Raw genomic sequence first — 18705 nt, 5'->3', positions numbered from 1 at the left:
TAAATCGCAAACCGGATACGTGTTTACATTAAACGGTGGAGCTGTCAGTTGGTGCAGTTCTAAACAAAGCGTTGTAGCGGGATCTACATGTGAAGCGGAGTACATAGCTGCTTCGGAAGCAGCAAATGAAGGAGTCTGGATGAAGGAGTTCATATCCGATCTAGGTGTCATACCTAGTGCATCGGGTCCAATGAAAATCTTTTGTGACAATACTGGTGCAATTGCCTTGGCAAAGGAATCCAGATTTCACAAGAGAACCAAGCACATCAAAAGACGCTTCAATTCCATCCGGGATCTAGTCCAGGTGGGAGACATAGAGATTTGCAAGATACATACGGATCTGAATGTTGCAGACCCGTTGACTAAGCCTCTTCCACGAGCAAAACATGATCAGCACCAAGGCTCCATGGGTGTTAGAATCATTACTGTGTAATCTAGATTATTGACTCTAGTGCAAGTGGGAGACTGAAGGAAATATGCCCTAGAGGCAATAATAAAGTTATTATTTATTTCCTTATATCATGATAAATGTTTATTATTCATGCTAGAATTGTATTAACCGGAAACATAATACATGTGTGAATACATAGACAAACAGAGTGTCACTAGTATGCCTCTACTTGACTAGCTCGTTAATCAAAGATGGTTATGTTTCCTAACCATGAACAAGGAGTTGTTATTTGATTAACGAGATCACATCATTAGGTGAATGATCTGATTGACATGACCCATTCCATTAGCTTAGCACCCGATCGTTTAGTATGTTGCTATTGCTTTCTTCATGACTTATACATGTTCCTATGACTATGAGATTATGCAACTCCCGTTTGCCGGAGGAACACTTTGTGTGCTACCAAACGTCACAACGTAAATGGGTGATTATAAAGGTGCTCTACAGGTGTCTCCAAAGGTACATGTTGGGTTGGCGTATTTCGAGATTAGGATTTGTCACTCCGATTGTCGGAGAGGTATCTCTGGGCCCTCTCGGTAATGCACATCACATAAGCCTTGCAAGCATTGCAACTAATGAGTTAGTTGCGAGATGATGTATTACGAAACGAGTAAAGAGACTTGCCGGTAACGAGATTGAACTAGGTATTGAGATACCGACGATCGAATCTCGGGCAAGTAACATACCGATGACAAAGGGAACAACGTATGTTGTTATGCGGTCTGACCGATAAAGATCTTCGTAGAATATGTAGGAGCCAATATGAGCATCCAGGTTCCGCTATTGGTTATTGACCGGAGACGTGTCTCGGTCATGTCTACATTGTTCTCGAACCCGTAGGGTCCGCACGCTTAAGGTTTCGATGACAGTTATATTATGAGTTTATGAGTTTTGATGTACCGAAGTTAGTTCGGAGTCCCGGATGTGATCACGGACATGACGAGGAGTCTCGAAATGGTCGAGACATAAAGATTGATATATTGGACGGCTATATTCGGACACCGGAAGTGTTCCGGGTGATTTCGGAGAAAACCGGAGAGCCGGAGGGTTACCGGAACCCCCCCGGGAGAAGTAATGGGCCATATGGGCCTTAGTGGAGAGAGAGAGGGGCTGCCAGAGGTGGGCCGCGCGCCTCCTCCCCCCTGGTCCGAATTGGACTAGGAGAGGGGGGCGGCGCCCCCTTTCCCTCTCCCTCCCCACTTCTTTCCCCCTCCTAGTAGGAGTCCTACTCCTACTAGGAGGAGGACTCCTCCTGGCGCGCCTATAGGGGCCGGCCGGCCTCCTCCCCTTGCTCCTTTATATACGGGGGCAGGGGGCACCCCTAGACACACAAGTTGATCTTCGTGATCGTTCCTTAGCCGTGTGCGGTGCCCCCCTCCACCATATTCCACCCCGGTCATATTGTACCGGTGCTTAGGCAAAGCCCTGCGACGGTAGAACATCAAGATTGTCACCACGCCGTCGTGCTGACGAAACTCCTCCCCGATGCTTTGCTGGATCGGAGCCCGGGGATCGTCATCGAGCTGAACGTGTGCTAGAACTCGGAGGTGCCGTAGTTTCGGTGCTTGATCGGTCGGGCCGTGGAGACGTACGACTACATCAACCAAACGCTTTCGTTGTTGATCTACAAGGGTACGTAGATCACACTCTCCCCTCTCGTTGATATGCATCACCATGATCTTGCGTGTGCGTAGGAAATTTTTTGAAATTACTACGTTCCCCAACAGATAGAGAGTCTCCTATTTTGTCACTTTCATATACTAGTGTGAATTTTTCATTATAGAACTTGGCTTGTATATTCCAATGATAGGCTTCCCCAAATTGACCTAGGTCTTTGTGACCAAGCAAGTTGGATGCACACTCACTTAGTTTCTTTTTGAGCTTTCATACACTTATAGCTCTAGTGTATATGTTGCATGGCAATCCCTACTCACTTGCATTGATATCTATTGATGGGCACCTCCATAGCCCGTTAATATGCCTAGTTGATGTGAGACTATCTCCATCCTTTTGTCTTCTCCACAACCACCATATTATATTCCACCTATAGCGTTATATCCATGGCTCACGCTCATGTATTGCGTGAAAGTTGAAAAAGTTTGAGAACACCAAAAGTATGAAACAATTGCTTGGCTTGTCATCGGGATTGTACATGGTGAAATATTTTGTGTGATGAAGATGGAGCATAGCCACACTACATGATTTTGTAGGGATAACTTTCTTTGGCCATGTTATTTTGAGAAGACATGGTTGCCTTATTAGTATGCTTGAAGTATTATTGTTTTTATGTCAATATTAAACTTTTGTTTTGAATCTTATGAATCTGAAAATTCATGCCATAATAAAGAAGATTACATTGAAAATATGTTAGGTAGCATTTCACATCAAAAATTCTGTTTTTATCATTTACCTACTCAAGGACGAGCAGGAATTAAGTTTGGAGATGCTTGATACGTCTCCAATGTATCTATATTTTTTATTGTTCCATGCTATTATATTATCTGTTTTGGGTGTTTTATATGCTTTAATATGCTGTTTTATATTATTTTTGGGACTAACCTATTAACCTAGAGCCCAGTGCCAGTTTCTATTTTTTCCTTGTTTTTGAGTTTTACAGAAAAGGAATATCAAACGAAGTCCAAATGAGCTAAAAAACTACGGTCATTTTTTATGGACCAGAAGAGACCCATGGGCCATCGGAGATGGACCAGAGGAGTCCCGAGGCAGCCACAAAGGGTGGAGGGCGTGCCCCTGCCTTGTCACTTCCTCGTGGACACCACTGACGTGAAACCAACGCCAAAAATTCCTATAAATATAGAAACCCCCAGAAAGAAACCTAGATCGGGAGTTCCGCCGCCGCAAGCCTCTGTAGCCACAAAAACCAATCGGGAGCCCGTTCTGGCACCTTGCCGGAGGAGGAAACCATCACCGATGGCCATCTTCATCATCCCGGCGGTCTCCATGACGAGGAGGGAGTAGTTCACACTCGGGGCTGAGGGTATGTACCAGTAGCTATGTGTTTGATCTCTCTCTCTCTCTCTCTCTCTCTCTCTCTCTCTCTCTCTCTCTCGTTCTTGATTTGGCACGATCTTGATGTACCGCGAGCTTTGTTATTATAGTTGGATCATATGGTGTTTCTCCCCACTACCTTCCTGTGATGAATCGAGTTTTATCTTTGAGGTTTCATTATTATCGGATTGAATACTATTATGAATTTGAGAACACTTGATGTATGTCTTGCGTGGGATACCCGTGGTGACAATGGGGTGTTCTATTGATTCACTTGATGTATGTTTTGGCACTCAACTCGCGGATTCTCGAGGTGACATTGGGGTAATCTATGCATAGGGGTTGATGCATGTTTTCGTCCTTGTTTCTCCGGTAGGAATCTTGGGGCACTCTTTGAGGTTCTTTATGTTGGATTGAATATTATGAATCTGAAGTTATTTGATGCATATCGTATAATTGACCCACGGATACTTATGGTGACATTGGAGTATCTAGGTGACATTAGGGTTGATTGATGTGTGTCATATGGTGTTATTTTACTACAAACTCTAGGGTTGTTTGTGACACTTATAGGAATAGCTCAATGGATTGATTGGAAAGAATAACTTTCAGGTGCTTTTGTAGCCTACATGCAATTTCATCTTATGTTCTCTGCGATAGAAACTTTTGAGTGACTCTTTGTTGCACGTTGAGGGATTGCCATATGATTTAATTATGTTATCATTGTTGAGAGAACTTGCACTAGTGAAAGTATGAACCTAGGCCTTGTTTCCAAGCATTGTAATACCGTTTTCGCTAACTTTTGTTACTAGTTACCTTGCTGTTTTTATATTTTAAGATTACCACAACCTATATCTACTGTCCATATTACACTTGTATCATCATCTCTTCGCCGAACTAGTGCATTGGGTGTGTTGGGAACACAAGAGACTCTTTGTTATTTGGTTGCGGGGTTGTATGAGAGAGACCATCTTCATCCTACGCCTCCCACGGATTGATAAACCTTAGGTCGTCCACTTGAGAGAAATTTGCTACTGTCCTACAAAACTCTGCACTTCGAGGCCCAACACGAGTCTACAAGAAGAAGGTTGTGTAGTAGACATTAACACGCTACAACAACAATGCCTACAAGATCAACTTCCCACGCGACAAGTACAACGTGAGCGATATCTTCAGCGCCAAATACCTATCTCCCTTCCATGGTGATGAGGATTTCGATCCAAGGACGGATCTTTCCCAAGGGGGGAGATTATGCGGAGCATCCTACGGTCATCCATGGACCTACCTTCGTCTCCTCAAGTGCCAAGTGGACCGATGATACAAACACGTGCAAAAGTTATCGAGACCGAGGTGACATCTCTTCTTAACAAGCTTCTGTATGAACCATGTGAGACATGGTACTACCTCAATCGAAAATGCTATGTGTGCTTAGGTATGAAGAAGACCATCTGGGAGACGCTCTGAATGAAGAGCAAATCCCCAAGTACACAGATGAAGAAGACCGTTGAAATGCTACAGCGGTCGGACATTCGGCCCTTGGCCCGGATATCCGGCGCCCCAGTCCAGCTCGGACATCCGGCCCCGGCCCAACGTGAAGCCCCAGACGTCCGGCCTTCAACCCAGACGTCCAGCATCTGTGAGTGCCTAACCGGGCCAGAGGCCCATGTATCCCCTCTTCCCCTCTCTTATCTCGTGAAACACTATATATAGACCCACTCCTCCTCCTAGCTAGGGTTAGCAAAGGTTATAACTCATTTGAGATTGAGTTTTTCTCGTCCACCTACCTCTCCCATGGAGATCAAGGCCTCTATGTGAGAGAAGATCCCCAAGTGGATTCGAGACCCCTTCCAGGGAAGATCCTCTTGGATACCAAGACCTCAACTCCTTCAAGGATTGGGATGAATTAGTTCCTCTTTTGCCCTCTTGTGTTGGACTTGGACCCTTATATCCCTCTAAAGCAGTGCTACACACATTACGCTTGCTAGCCGAAATGTGCATGACACTACATCACGCTACACACATTACGCTTGCTAGCCGAAATGTGCATGACACTACATCACATACCATCCACTGACAAGTTAGGCGCTTGGATCAGAGCGAGTGGCTACACTGCCTACGGACTGACAAGCAAGCGAATGAACAAGATGGCCAATATGATTTTTGATATAATTCTAGTTTTTACATGTCGGTTTGTAACTTTGTTGTTCTTTGATTATACTGTTTTCCTTGATAGCAGTTATGAGATGCCCTTTGGGTGTCTTTTATAAGTATTGATTTGTTGAATGACTACTAAGTGAGGACCATCTCACTAGGGTTTCTACCAAGAAACTGCATATGGGATTACTCTGGGTTGCATAAACAAATTGCATATGGGTGGAGGCGGGATTGCATAGATAAATTACTCTGGATTATACATTTGGCATCTCCGAACTGAATCTTAGAACAGACATCCTTTTTTGTGCTATGAGAAATTATTACAGACAGACACAGACCAAGCAAGATAAGTAGAAGAGAGGAGAAAAGGAGGCAAAGAGTTATATATAACAGCGGCGGCTCAGCTCAAGTGGGGAGGAGGAATCAGCCGGACAGGGCGTCGGCGCCAGCGACGATCTCAAGGATCTCTCCGGTGATCTTGGCCTGGCGTCGGCGGTTGTAGACCATGGAGAGATTTTTCCGGAGGTCGATGGCATTGTCTGTGGCGCTGCTCATGGCGCTCATCCTGGCGGCGAGCTCGCTAGCGAGCGACTCCTGGAGGGCACGCAGGATCTGGCTGTTGAGGTAGAGCGGGAGGAGAGCGTCGAGGATCTGGACGGGGTCCTGCTCGAACTGGACGACGGGGGAGAAGGGCTGCATCTCGATCTTGATCTTCTCGCGCTCCACGGTGAGCTTGCCTTCCTTGGTGGTGAGCTTGAAGAGCTCGTCCTCGGTGGCGTCGACACAGATGCCGTTGACATCGCAGATCTCGCCCTTAGGGGACATGGGCAGCAGCGTCTGGATGATGGGGTCGGAGCGGACGAGGTTGACGAACTTGGAGTAGACGAGCTCCACCTTGTCGACCTCCTCGGCGACAAAGAGGGAATAGATGAGGTCGCAAATGGCCTGCGAGTCCTTGACGGTGGGGATCCCGGCGAGCTCGAGGAAGCGCTCGGTGGGGATGTAGTCGCGGCGCTGGAAGTAGGCGTTGCCCTTCTTGCCGACGCTGATGACGGTGTAGTCGACGCCCAGCTGCCTGAGGTCCTCCATGCGGGCCTCGGCCTTCTTGAGCACGTTGTTGTTGAAGGCGCCGCAGAGACCACGCTCGCCGGTGAGGACGACGATCGCGACGCGCTTGACGGCGCGCTGGCGGGTGAGGGGCAGGTCGATGTCCTCCGACTGGATCTCCTGGTTCATGTTGTAGAGCACCTCCACCAGAGCCTCCGAGAAGGGGCGAGAGGAGACCACGGCCTCCTGCGCGCGACGGACCTTGGCGGCGGCCACCAGCTTCATCGCCTCCGTGATCTTCTGCGTGTTGCGGACAGAGTCGATGCGGTTACGGAGGTCCCGGAGGGAGCACCGCACCACCAGGCTGCTGCTGCCGGTGGAGGCGCGGCGGCGGGTGGAGGTGCTGGCAAGCGCGGAGGAGGACCACGCGGTGGAGAGGTGGGAGCACGACATGGCTAGCTAGCGCCTGGCGCGTCACTGGCGGCCGCAGAGGCGGAGGCGGAGGGGAAGAAAGGATGGGAGGGAGGGAAAGATTTTGGATTGGGTTTGGGTGGAGAAGTGAGCAGGTGGGGTTTTCAAGCCGGGCTGAGTGGTGGAGGGCTAGTCACTGCGAGATTGCCGCGGATCATGTGGCGCGCCCTGGCCGCCTACCCTCTGCCCCTTGCCTGCTTCCATTTCTCAATCCATATTTTTTTGCCTTGCCAAATAAATATAACTCTTAAAACTACAGCAACAAAAAAGGGAACTGCTCTTTGGGAGAGGGCAGGAATGGATACACTGCGGATATACTACAGTACATATTAGATATTTAGTCCAAGTGAATCAAAATTCGATATTCATTTTCATACAAAAATCTTGTAAAATTCCAGAGTTGGAAAAAGGCCAGATGCCACATACCAAAAGAATCTGGTGATACAAGCATATATAAGCTTGATAAAATGCAAACAACTTTATATAAAAAGAAAGTACTGATCCTCCTAATCAGTCAGCAGGCTGAGGCTCTTGGTTGGATGGTTTGTACACACTGAAGTCGCCGAAATCCCTTCTTCCACTGCACAGAAGATGCTCTGTAAATAAATATCTTGATTTCAAATGATAAATAGATTCAAAGTAAAGAGCATCACGATTCGCAAGCACAAGAAATTTTATGTGTTAAGCAATTAACCAATCAAGCAGCAAAAGGTGATCTTTTTTACCTGTGCTTTATATTCCAACCAGAAGGTAGATAACGAGGGTGGACAGCTTCGACGAAAACATGCCTCCATCTTTGGCAAAACTGGTGAACGGCCTCCTCCCCACCATTGGCCAGCAAAAGCTCGACCACTTGTTTACCGTGGTGCCCGTGTCCTAGCAGTGATATCTTCTTGTCAGCATTTTTGGAAATAGCTTGGCTGGAATTATCACTGCTGACTGGATCCTCGTCGAGATGGCCATTTGCCTGAGTTCCGCTGCTTGATCGCTGCATTCCATCTGACCCAAGCTTCTCCGTGTTAGGGTCACAAGTAGAATCATCCATACTGACTGACAAACTTGCGCTTCTTTGGCTCACAGTTAAATCTTCTGCCTGGCTATTACACCCAGTCCCGTCAGCATCTTGTTGACCGCTACTCCCGTTCCCATCTTCTGAAACTTGCTCTGATAAAGTATGCCTATTTTTTGAATCATCTCCCATGTCTTCTAAGATGGCCTTGTTGCTGCTCTTTCTTATAATGTTTTCAGTCTGAGCTCTAAAAGAATGAGGATACCCTTTTTTCTTTTCAAGTCTCCTTCGCTCATTGGGGCTCATACCTACAAGTAATGCCATCTCCAGGTCTTCGGAAGTCACGTCCCTACCACCGTAGTATGACTTCACAATCTGTAACGAAATGAATGTATCGGTAACACAGATCTACCGCTAAGAACAAATACATGTCTAATCACGAAAAAAATACTGGCAACTAGCTTAAAAAGTTATGTTTCATAATCCAATGTCAGGAAACTGTAAGTGATGCATATAGACGAAGCCAGAAATACTAGAAGGATGTTGGGACCTGCATTAGCTCTTCACATCTTTTCGAAGGCATAGTGGATCCATGCCGCAGAAGGGCCATTGCAGCAGTCCTCAGCAGCAAAGGGGACACACCCTTTTCATTCAATTTATCTTCAGATACTGATGCATCGGTTATTAAACTTCTATCACCCGAGTTCACTATTTTTTGTACAAAAAGGGGTATTCCCAATTCTTCTGCTAGTCGCCTCTTGTATTTCTCAGCAGCTGAATGAGCAATTTCATGGCAATCCACACAAAGAAGTACAATATCATGTGAACGATGGCTCTTCAGATGCTCCGGAAAGTGCATCCTGTAGCAAGATGGTATTATTCTATATCTGATATAGTGGCTCTTTTCTCCACATCCAACGCAGATATTTTTCTTGCTCTGAATATAAAATTCATTATCTTCATCCTCGGGACGACCCTTAGGTTCAAACAGCAGCATGATTCCCGGAGGATTGTCTTCTACTAACTTTGCCAAATCCCGTTGAATATACCTGGGAAATAAAATCAATCAGTTTGACAAAATAACTATGATGTTAGTGTCACATACTTATAACAACTTATAGCATTTAAGAAACAAACCATTCCAACTTTTTGCGGTCACAGTAGCAAAGTAGTCTTTCATCACTAGCGTAGATCCTGCAATTGTGATAAACTGGGGACTTGCATGAAAACTTTTTAATGAATGATTCCCGGGAAGCCTTTTTGTTAGGTGATGTTGTCGACAACTTTTCTCCACTTGATGCAAAAGCAAATATATTTGTTTGCTTCAAACTTAGCTGCGATACAAGGTTATAATTATAAACTGATAGTCGACATAACCCACTTGGTTCTTTATACTTCCCAAGCAAAGTTGTAAATAAGTTATCCATGCTGACAGTGGTATCCTCAATTAGATAGCAGAGTTCTTCAATGTGAGCGACAACTACAGGGGATGGTGACGACAAGGAAGGATGCATAGTTGAAGCACTTGGCTCAGTTTCTGCTATGACAGCACACATCTCCGTTCGACCTTTTGGAACTCTTACAGCAAGGGCAGCAATAGCCTGGTCTGACAGGATATACCGCAAGCTTTCATCATGCATGCGAGCCTGAGATCCCAAGACATTTGAAGGAATTAGAAAGGAGAACAGACCAGAAGGCCCAGAACCACAATAATGCAGATGTGCAATTTTTTAACATAATATACCATGAATAGGAGATAAGGAACTCGAGAAAATACTTGAGAAAATACAAGCGGCTGTGTAGAAACCTGTTAATTATAATCTATGGATGAGTAAGCTGATCCAGCCAATGTCATGTGGGACCACACCTATTCACGCCGCCACAAGGTCCCCTCAGGTTTGTCGGCTTAGTCTTCAATGCAGGTGTGGTTATCTTCTCTCAAAATTTATCAATTTGATTTGGTTTGTTCTAAGCTAGTCACTTTCCGTACCCCTAAAATGTTTTCAAATTTTTTATATATCTAATCACTCTGTGTGAAAAGATATAAGAATTGTTCAAGAGACCAATCTACACGAGAAGGGAGATCAGGCTCACTCCAAACACTGAGCTGCTTATGTTGCCAAGTATAGGTTGCTGCCAAGACAGCATTGAACCGAAGGCAGTGTTACTACCTCATCCCTTAACCTACCACAGCTACACTGCTACAACCTAGACTTGCAACTAACAAGGTTCACCAAATAAAAGAGCATAGTCCAACAGAAATGCAAAAAACAATCAAAAAGGGAAATAAAATTATGTTGGCTGACCATTAAATCCCTCCATGCGCAAATTTTCCGAACAAGATCCTACAAAAGATTAAATTGTTTAGAACTTAACAAAATCACTGGCGAGCTGGCTGACCAGATGCATAGAAAAAGGAAAACAAGCACCTTCACTTCACTAGATTTCTTGGAATCAAGTCCATGAGTTTGTACATTTCGTGAGAGAATAGATGCTGCAGAGGAAGCTCCTGGACGACATTCAATTTCCTTTGTATATAGTTGCATGCACACCATGTTTGACCGACGGCTAGCCTCCAAGAAAAAATTGATTTTACCATCGGGAGAATCTGAAGCATAATTGATATTACAACCAATCAAAAACTAAATGCGAAGCAGGGGGGTATTAATATACTATTCTCAGCAGTGGGCGGCTGGGCTGGTGCAGCGCGTCTCAGCTGCAGTCGGCGGCGGCCAGCTTGATGCGCGCATGGGGGGAAGGAAGCAGCGCTCGCATCTGTTGTCTAGAGGTTGGGGAAGAAGCCAAGAAGCTTCGGGACAGGAGGGATAAAGATAAGGAGAAAACGAAAAGAAAAGGAGTTGGAAGACGAAATGTGTGGGGACCACGTGCACATGGCAAGTGAACGACCCGGCTGATTTCTGCATGAAATCAGTCGGTCGTATTAGACTATTTCCCATTCTTAATATATTAATATACTTTTTGTTTGTAGATTAAGAGTATACTATTTCCGGAATCTTTTATATGTAGAAAGCACAAAAGATAGTTCTGCCACAGCTCAGGTGGTGGGAGACTTAGAGCACAAAATGAAAACTATACATGATTTCCGGTAATGAAGGATTCAAATTCCACAGCTACATCAAGTAAGCTCCATTTATTGACAATAAGAAAAGGCTGAAGGGTGAAGAACACAAAAACTACTGATGGAAATCAGCTCTAATTACTTCAATAGTTCAGGGATATCAAAATCAGCTGTATTCAGCATTCATTGTTGACTTTGAGTGTGCTAAACAGCAAAATAATACAATGTCTGTTAATGTACTAGATGGCAGTAAAGACTCTTGCAATGGAAATAAGGACATAGCACTTAGAAGTTAGAACACACCACAGGATTTTGCATGGAGCTCTGATGCCAAACAATTTGAAATGTTCAACAGATAGTGAGCATCACAACGGGCATACTCAATCATTTCCGCTGTCAGCGGGCGTAATCTCCAGTCTTCACGCTGAAATCTCAAAATAAGGTCAAATGAAAAGAAATAGCGACAATCACGGAAGCAATTTTGAAATTTGGAACTGATGTGTCGTGTGCCTAGCAAACTGAGATTTGCAAGCACAGGTAAAGAGTCGATGAGAACAAGTAGGCAGAAGGCACTTGTGTATCATTTTCTTTTGCATCTAAGGTATTCAACACCAAATTGAATGCATAAGCAAATAAATTACTAGACTTCGGAAAATATTAGCTGTAACGAAAAGACAGCTAAACTGAGCATAAATTCATCGATGCAAGTAAAGAATAAAAAGAACTAAGGATGTCACATCCATTTCAGGGCCAGGTTGTGAAGGGTGTCAAGGCCAGTGATCGGGAGATCATGTCAGAGCTGACTAGGTATCATGAATAATTATACACGTAGACAGTTGATAGAACATTATTGGGGGAAACCTACTGCTGTACTGGGTTCTAGCATCATGAATAATAACATATCAAGCAGGATTCAATACGCAATTAATATTTTCTAGGGCTTATGAAATTAAACTGAAGTGAAACATATACCTTCCGGTTGGGCACTTATAATAAACCAAAGTAATAAAAAGGGCAGCCTGGTGCACATAGCTCCCGCTTGCGCAGGGTCCGGGGAAGGGTATGACCGCTTTGGGTCTTTTGTGCGCAGCCTTTCCCTGCATTTCTGCAAGAGGCTGTTTCCAGGGTTCGAACCCAGCAACAGCTTTACCGCTGCGCCAAGGCTCCCCTTCCCCGGTAAATAAACCAAAGTAACAGTTTACAAGAATTGGTAAATATTTTTCTGAAAACCTTAGTTGCAACTTCTATAGACGTTGTCTTCTACATCATTTAGAAACCTTAGAAGGAAATACCAAGGTTTGTGGTTTGGTTCAATATGTATATAGCACCATCAATAGTTCATTTATTTTCTCAAATACCGAAAAGTATTCACAGCCTGTTTGGTAGTTTAAAGGAAAGGGAATGGGAGTTTTTAAGAGGGAGTTTGTTGGGTGATTAGGCTTGGGAAGTGGACTGTTAGTCCCAGTCCCACGTTTGGCTACTGTTGGGAATTGCTTGTGGGAATTTAATAGAAAAAAAAATTCTCTGTTTAGTTCGCGAGTCAAACTAATAGAAGATGCTGAGGACACGTTTGTTTACGTACAAAATTGAACCAGCCCTTGTTTTGCGCAACAAACAAACTGTTTTTTGTTTGCTAATTCCCATTCCCTGGCTGAATTACCAGCCCTCCCCTGGGAAGAGATTAGCGGGAGTTCACCCCCTCAACTCCCATCCCTTTTCTTTCTCAATTCCCATACCCTCCAACCATACAAGTGATTTTTAGTCTCCCACCCTCTCAATTCCCATTCCCTACTCCAACTTCCCCCGAACCAAACAGGCTGTCATGTACAAGTTGAGGAGGCACATGGGATCTAACCAGCTACTAAAGAATCAGTACATACACTAACTGTCACTGAACACTTGACAGGCTTTAGCAAGCTCGCTGTTTAAGCCAAACTTGGAAGATTACTTGCCTGCAATGTCTTGTCGGTGGTCACTCCACAATACAATTCTAGCAAATATGCTAAGGATTTCTGTGGCTTTGATAGGACCTCACATGCCTGAAAATGTTGATTTCAACAAGCAATTGAGCAAAGCTCAGACGCGTAGGATAATAACAAAAAAGTGAGAGCGCAAAGGCATATGAACAGCCTTATGAACAGCAGGGGCAAAGGTACCAAGTAACAAAGACGTTCAAGAACCAAAATATTTATGGGCACGGACTAATTCAAAGGAAATTGGTATTATAAACTACTCCTGGTTCTGAGCTGCAATGCACAAATATAAAGTTTTTGTATTCCAGTTGATCAGTTCATATGAATTTTGTGATTGAAACTGAAAACATAAACCAACACAATTGGAAGAGAAGCAACTGACTGTAGCAATACTCAGACAGCATATATCTGAAACTAAGACAGAAGTACCGAACACAATATAAGATGATGATGCTCAGTGGCCCATCTTTTTCCCCACAAAGAAATTGAAACCTTCTATTCAAAATTAAGAGAAAGGGCACCCAAGAAATGATCAAAATAATAAAGCATTTGTGTAAGAAATTTCAGTGTATAAAACTGCAGTCACTTAAATGAAAACTGTGTTTCATGCCACCTCTAAGTAGTGAATGACACACCACATAACTGGCTGCTTAAGAAAAAAAATGTGGGACAACTACCAGATATACTTGTTCACAGATTGCTTGCATAAGTCTCTGCAGAATTATAATGAATCTTCCCAGATATAGAGGAACTTACTTTGGCAGTATCAAACATATTCACAACATAAATATGGAAATCTCTCTGAAGCCAAAGAATGTCATTGTCAGCTCCGTGGAAGATCTAAAGCAAAAGAAAGCAGAACATAAATGATTGTGACCTTTTAGAAACAAAAGCATTGTGGATATTCTGTTGAGGCAAGCATACATCAATATTTCAAGGAAGTCCAAAATATATTGAAGAGGGGAAATACATAGAATCAAGGAAGCCATGGGAGAGTTATTATGAGAAGGTGGGCATGCAAGAATCAGGATCACATGTGTGCACATCCATGTTTTATTAGTGTTGACAGAAACTGGCAAGTCTCTGAAACAGTACAACTCATTGTCCTTCAGATATGTCATCTAATGGGCATCTTGTATTACATCGTTGTGTTCACACGAATAAGATGCTAGCATATCTAAGAAGCTATGATTCAGAGTTTCTGGGTGGTAGAGCCAAATAGAGCTTGGAATCATGTGCTCCCAGCTCAAAAACCAATTTTTCAAAAAGTCCTCACATGTGGTTGTGTGAGTATTGTTTGTTGCTTATCTCCCCACGTGTACCTCTATATATACTTGCCTGGGATGCAGGATGAAATAACCTGTTTTTGTTAGGATGTACAGGCTATCCCTGTAATACCTGTCCTAAATGCACTGTGCTAAAAGCACACGCCATAGGCACCGCGGTGCCTAATCACCGACGTGTACTATTCTAGACGTTCCAAGGCCCAGTTTATTACTGAAATGCATAAAATTTAAGTAGTGCTTTTAAGTAGCTAATCATAGTGCTGGAAACGAAAGAAATGGATGCCTGATGACATCAGATGTAAAAGATGGACTACCTTACAGATGAACGGACTGGCAAAAACTGGTTGTAGAATACCCATCACATCATGTAGCGCAATTGTGTCTATCAAATAGTCTTCCTTCTGGGTAGATATCTACCAAAAAAATACAACCTTAATGAACTTAATAAGCTGAAAAGCATCAATAATGCATCTGTTAGCAGTTACCTGCACAAGTGCAGTATATCCTAGGAATGACCGAAAGCTATGTTGCTCTGTATCAACACCGAAAGCTTTTTCCTCGCCCAACAATCCAGCCAGATGCTCCAATTGAGCTTTTGTATTGACCCAATTGTATGAGTTTCTCAGTTCTGGGCATTGGCTGCTTGGTGTGAAGTTACAAAAAGTTGAATATCTGGTTGGGTTGTCCAGTAAGGACGTAATTTCATCCTCAAATGGGTGCATCTTTTCTGATGATTCTGTAATGATGGCAAAAGGCACATTCCTTTCGGGTTATGATCAAAGGTACAATTTAATTTGCTTATGGTGAACATTTAAAGATAATTAAAAAGATTGTACAATCAGCTTGGCAGTTGCACTATCTCGATGTGACAGCTTAGGCTCCTGGGATACATAAGCACAAAAAGATTTAGTAAATTGCCTAGTGAGGATTTTTTTGAAAATGAGAGCAATCAGTTGTTTCAGATATTTATATGACTTGTAAGGATGTATAAGTGTACGATCTTAAATATACAGGGCAAGTACATGTGTACGATCTTATATATACAGGGCAAAATACAATTTCTAGTGCTGGTACAGCAGAAGGTCACTACCTTCATTAGCTAAGTATACTAGTGTCTAGTCATGGGTAAATAGAAGCATGCAGCGGACCAGCATTGTGCTGCATTTTACACATGGTGGCAACGCAGCAGCTGCACCTGGTTCCAATACGAAGCGTATTGACCACCTAACCCGACAACTGTACAGTAGTTTGCACTTGCGCAAGCCGTGACTAGCAGCGCGGTAATTCCCTAATGCAAGTGTGGCAGAAGAACAATGTCCAAATCCAGCAGCAATGGTCAAACTCGGTACGACCTTGGTACGAGGTGTTCGATGAAATGCCCCACGGAACATATACTACTACAGCCGAGTCTTAACCTTGTCAGTCAGCCATCGCAATGTAGTATGGTGGAGCTTCACAACCACGCAACCCTACACGCCAGCTCCTCAAATCAAAAATAAAAATCCCGTGCAAATGAGCGCAATGACGAGGCCAAAAGGAGCGGCGCACCTTGCGGTTGCGGCTTGGCCTCGTCGGGGTGGCCGTCAACAGCCTGGTCGGCACCCTGACGTCGGAGGTGCTTGAAGGGGGAGTAGGAGTTATCCGCGAGCACGCGCTTGAACCGGCCCTGCGGCTTCTCCTCCTCTTCGCAGGCACGGCGCGCGCGGCGGGAGCGCCGCTCCTCGACGCGGCGAGGCGAGGTGGGCGATATACCTCGGCGACGCCTGCGGTGGAGCAGCGCCGCCGCCGCGAGGAACGCGAAGCACGCGGCGGCCGCCGCCAAGGCGGCGCGCGACTTGAGGTTGACGGTGTGCATCTCGCTCGCGGTAGTGACGGACGGACCTTTGCTAAGTTTGGGATCTTGGACCGTTTGCGGTAGAGACACGCTACACACTAAAAAACCGCGGACCGGATACAAGAGCGGCCATCCAACACTATGGCCCCGTTCGGAAACGGGTCACTCCCTCCGCTCCGCTCGATGCTGGAAACGAGGAGCAACATAATAGCTGCTCCTCAAAAATGAACTATGCCCCGCTCCGCTCCATCATTTCAGCTTCACGGAGTTGGGAGCTGGAGTGTTGCCGAACCAGACCGTCTTAAATGTCTGTTTTTTATTAATAACTCACAAAAAAATTGTTCGCCTCTATTTGTTTACACCGCCATTGTGGTTTTTGCCATCCCAAGCGGCTCATGTGTGGCTTCCGCCATCCTTCAGCGGCTTTTCGCCGAACATTGACGGCAAGAGACAGTAGTAAGATGAGATACATGGTGATTTTCATTGACCAAGCGGATGCCCGGACTCCCGTAAAACTTCTCAAATTTACTTTAGGTTTGCGAGAATTCGAACACCGGACATGTCAACGGACATATACAACACCACATTAGATGGCAAAAAACATCTGGACACCTCATGTATATCGCACTGGATCTATAATATTTATTTTGTTACTTAACACTAGAGTTGGAGATGCCCTTAACAATAGAGTAAGAGCAAACTCTAGAAATCCAGAGTGCTAAAAGTGAATGTGTTTTATAATGTTTTGTTGACTCATATACATCGCACTACATCCATAATATTTATTTTGTTACTTTTTCATTTGCTTGAAATTTGTAGTTTTAGTTTAAACCACTAAAAGAATGAGTAAACGTAATCAAACCATGTGTGGTGTGACAGGTTCTTTGTTTTCTTAGAGGGGAAGATATCAATATAAATGGGTGTCAAAACTACTTGATCATAATGGTAATTGGGACTTGACTCGTTTAAATCAGTTATTTTTGTCTGTGGATGTCCAAACTATTTGTCGTATACGGCCATCTTCGCGTTTCGGGGAAGATTTCATTGTTGGGGAATAGGAGAAGAATGGCTAATTCACAATTCGGAGTGCTTACTGGCTAGCGGGGGAGCTCTATGCTCCTTCTTTAGCTTCCACAAGCAGCGCCCGTGACGGACACAGTGAGGTCTGGAACCTAATTTGGTCGTGCCCCGCCCTGCTTAAAGTTCTCTCTTTTGCTTGGCGTGCTGCGGCGAATTCTTTGGCAACATGGAAAATAAAAAAGCGGAGGACTTTGGAGATCCGGTGTACTTGCCCAGTCTGTAGGATAGAGGATGAAGACATTTTTCATGTCTTGTATGCTTGTGATAATGTGTGTCGACTGCGGCGAGCTATGTCTGAGGTTTGGGCGCTTCCTGATGTTACCACAACTATGCGCTATGATGATTGGTTACTCCAGCTTGTTTGTGATGTAGATGTGTCCATGCGAGTTCGCGTACTGATGCTTTTCTGGATATTATAGCATATCAGAAATGAGTTAGTGCATGGCAAGCCGGCACCACCTATTGGTGTTTCGGTCAAATTTTTATCAAGTTATCTTGATTCACTTACTTCACTCAAGATGGATCCTAATGCAGATTTTGTGAAAGGAACAACTGTGGCCAACCCTTGCTACCCATTAGTGAAATACACATGCAATAATAATGTACCTATGGCTAACACTTCCTGGATCCATCCGGTACTTGGTGATGGGAATCGTTGCATGGAAAACAAAAAAAATTCTACGCACACGCAATGATCTATCCATGGAGATGCATAGCAACAAGGGGGAGAGTGTGTCTACGTACTCTCGTAGACCGTAAGCGGAAGCGTTTAACAACGTGGTTGATGTAGTCGAACTTCTTCATGCTTCAACCGATCAAGTACCGAACGCAGGGCACATCCGCGTTCTACACACGTTCGGCTCGTTGACGTCCCTCGCCTTCTTGATCCAGAAAGACGTCGGGGTATTAGATGAGATCCGTCAACACGACGGCGTGGTGATGGTGATGGTGACGTGATCTCCGCAGGGCTTCGCCTAAGCACTACGAAAATATGACCGGGGGTGTAAACGGTGGAGGGGGTGCTGCACACGGCGAACAATTGATCTGGGGTGTGCTAGGAGCCCCTTCCCACATATATATAGGTGGAAGGGGAAGGGGGAGGCCACGGCGCGCCCTAGGGCTGGCCGCCGGCCCCCTAGGGCCCTGCCCTGCCCTGCGCCCCCCTGCCATGTTTCCCCAAGGGGGAAGGAAAGAGGGGGGAGGGAAGGAAGAGGGAATCCCAATCCACACTTTTCTTTCCCTTCCCCCCTTTCCTTCTCCTCCTTAGGTTGGCCCATATGGGGGGCGCACCAGCCCCTTATGGCTGGTGTGT

The 18705-nt window shown here is 44.8% G+C and overlaps 2 protein-coding genes across 3 annotated transcripts; both read right to left on the bottom strand.

Annotated features, from left to right (window-relative positions):
- Positions 1-5830: 5830 nt before the first annotated feature.
- Positions 5831-7254, bottom strand: LOC100359391 (ATP synthase subunit). The gene has a single exon (XM_044600569.1). It carries the CDS (start codon positions 7112-7114, stop codon positions 6038-6040), a length of 1077 nt encoding a protein of 358 aa, XP_044456504.1. The 5' UTR covers positions 7115-7254; the 3' UTR covers positions 5831-6037.
- A 191-nt stretch (positions 7255-7445) lies between these two features.
- LOC123188444 (protein RRP6-like 3) lies at positions 7446-16454 on the bottom strand. Of its 2 annotated transcripts, none has more exons than XM_044600567.1 (12): positions 16028-16454; positions 14965-15215; positions 14794-14892; positions 13950-14033; positions 13173-13259; positions 11524-11644; positions 10571-10749; positions 10448-10486; positions 9279-9787; positions 8692-9190; positions 7858-8516; positions 7446-7728 (listed from the first exon to the last, which is right to left on the bottom strand). In XM_044600567.1, exons 1-12 carry the CDS (start codon positions 16332-16334, stop codon positions 7647-7649), a joined length of 2916 nt encoding a protein of 971 aa, XP_044456502.1. In that variant the 5' UTR covers positions 16335-16454; the 3' UTR covers positions 7446-7646. The 2 variants fall into 2 exon arrangements, with proteins under 2 accessions (XP_044456502.1, XP_044456503.1); XM_044600568.1 differs by having other exon boundaries at positions 7446-7712; positions 16028-16441.
- Positions 16455-18705: the final 2251 nt, after the last annotated feature.

Source organism: Triticum aestivum, chromosome 2A (assembly GCF_018294505.1).
Source record: "Triticum aestivum cultivar Chinese Spring chromosome 2A, IWGSC CS RefSeq v2.1, whole genome shotgun sequence".
In the NCBI taxonomy this organism is placed as follows: domain Eukaryota; kingdom Viridiplantae; phylum Streptophyta; class Magnoliopsida; order Poales; family Poaceae; genus Triticum; species Triticum aestivum.
This window is presented reverse-complemented; position numbering and strand designations above follow the sequence as displayed.

What these genes read in the sequence shown, in the direction of transcription:
- LOC100359391 (XM_044600569.1), bottom strand. Translation starts at nt 7,114, where the DNA reads ATGTCGTGCTCCCACCTCTCCACCGCGTGGTCCTCCTCCGCGCTTGCC.
- LOC123188444 (XM_044600567.1), bottom strand. Translation starts at nt 16,334, where the DNA reads ATGCACACCGTCAACCTCAAGTCGCGCGCCGCCTTGGCGGCGGCCGCC. An exon ending in CCACCGACAAGACATTGCAG is followed by an intron (nt 11,645 to 13,172) that starts GCAAGTAATCTT and finishes TTGAGATTTCAG; the next exon opens with CGTGAAGACTGGAGATTACG. An exon ending in GCTCCATGCAAAATCCTGTG is followed by an intron (nt 10,750 to 11,523) that starts GTGTGTTCTAAC and finishes ATTATGCTTCAG; the next exon opens with ATTCTCCCGATGGTAAAATC.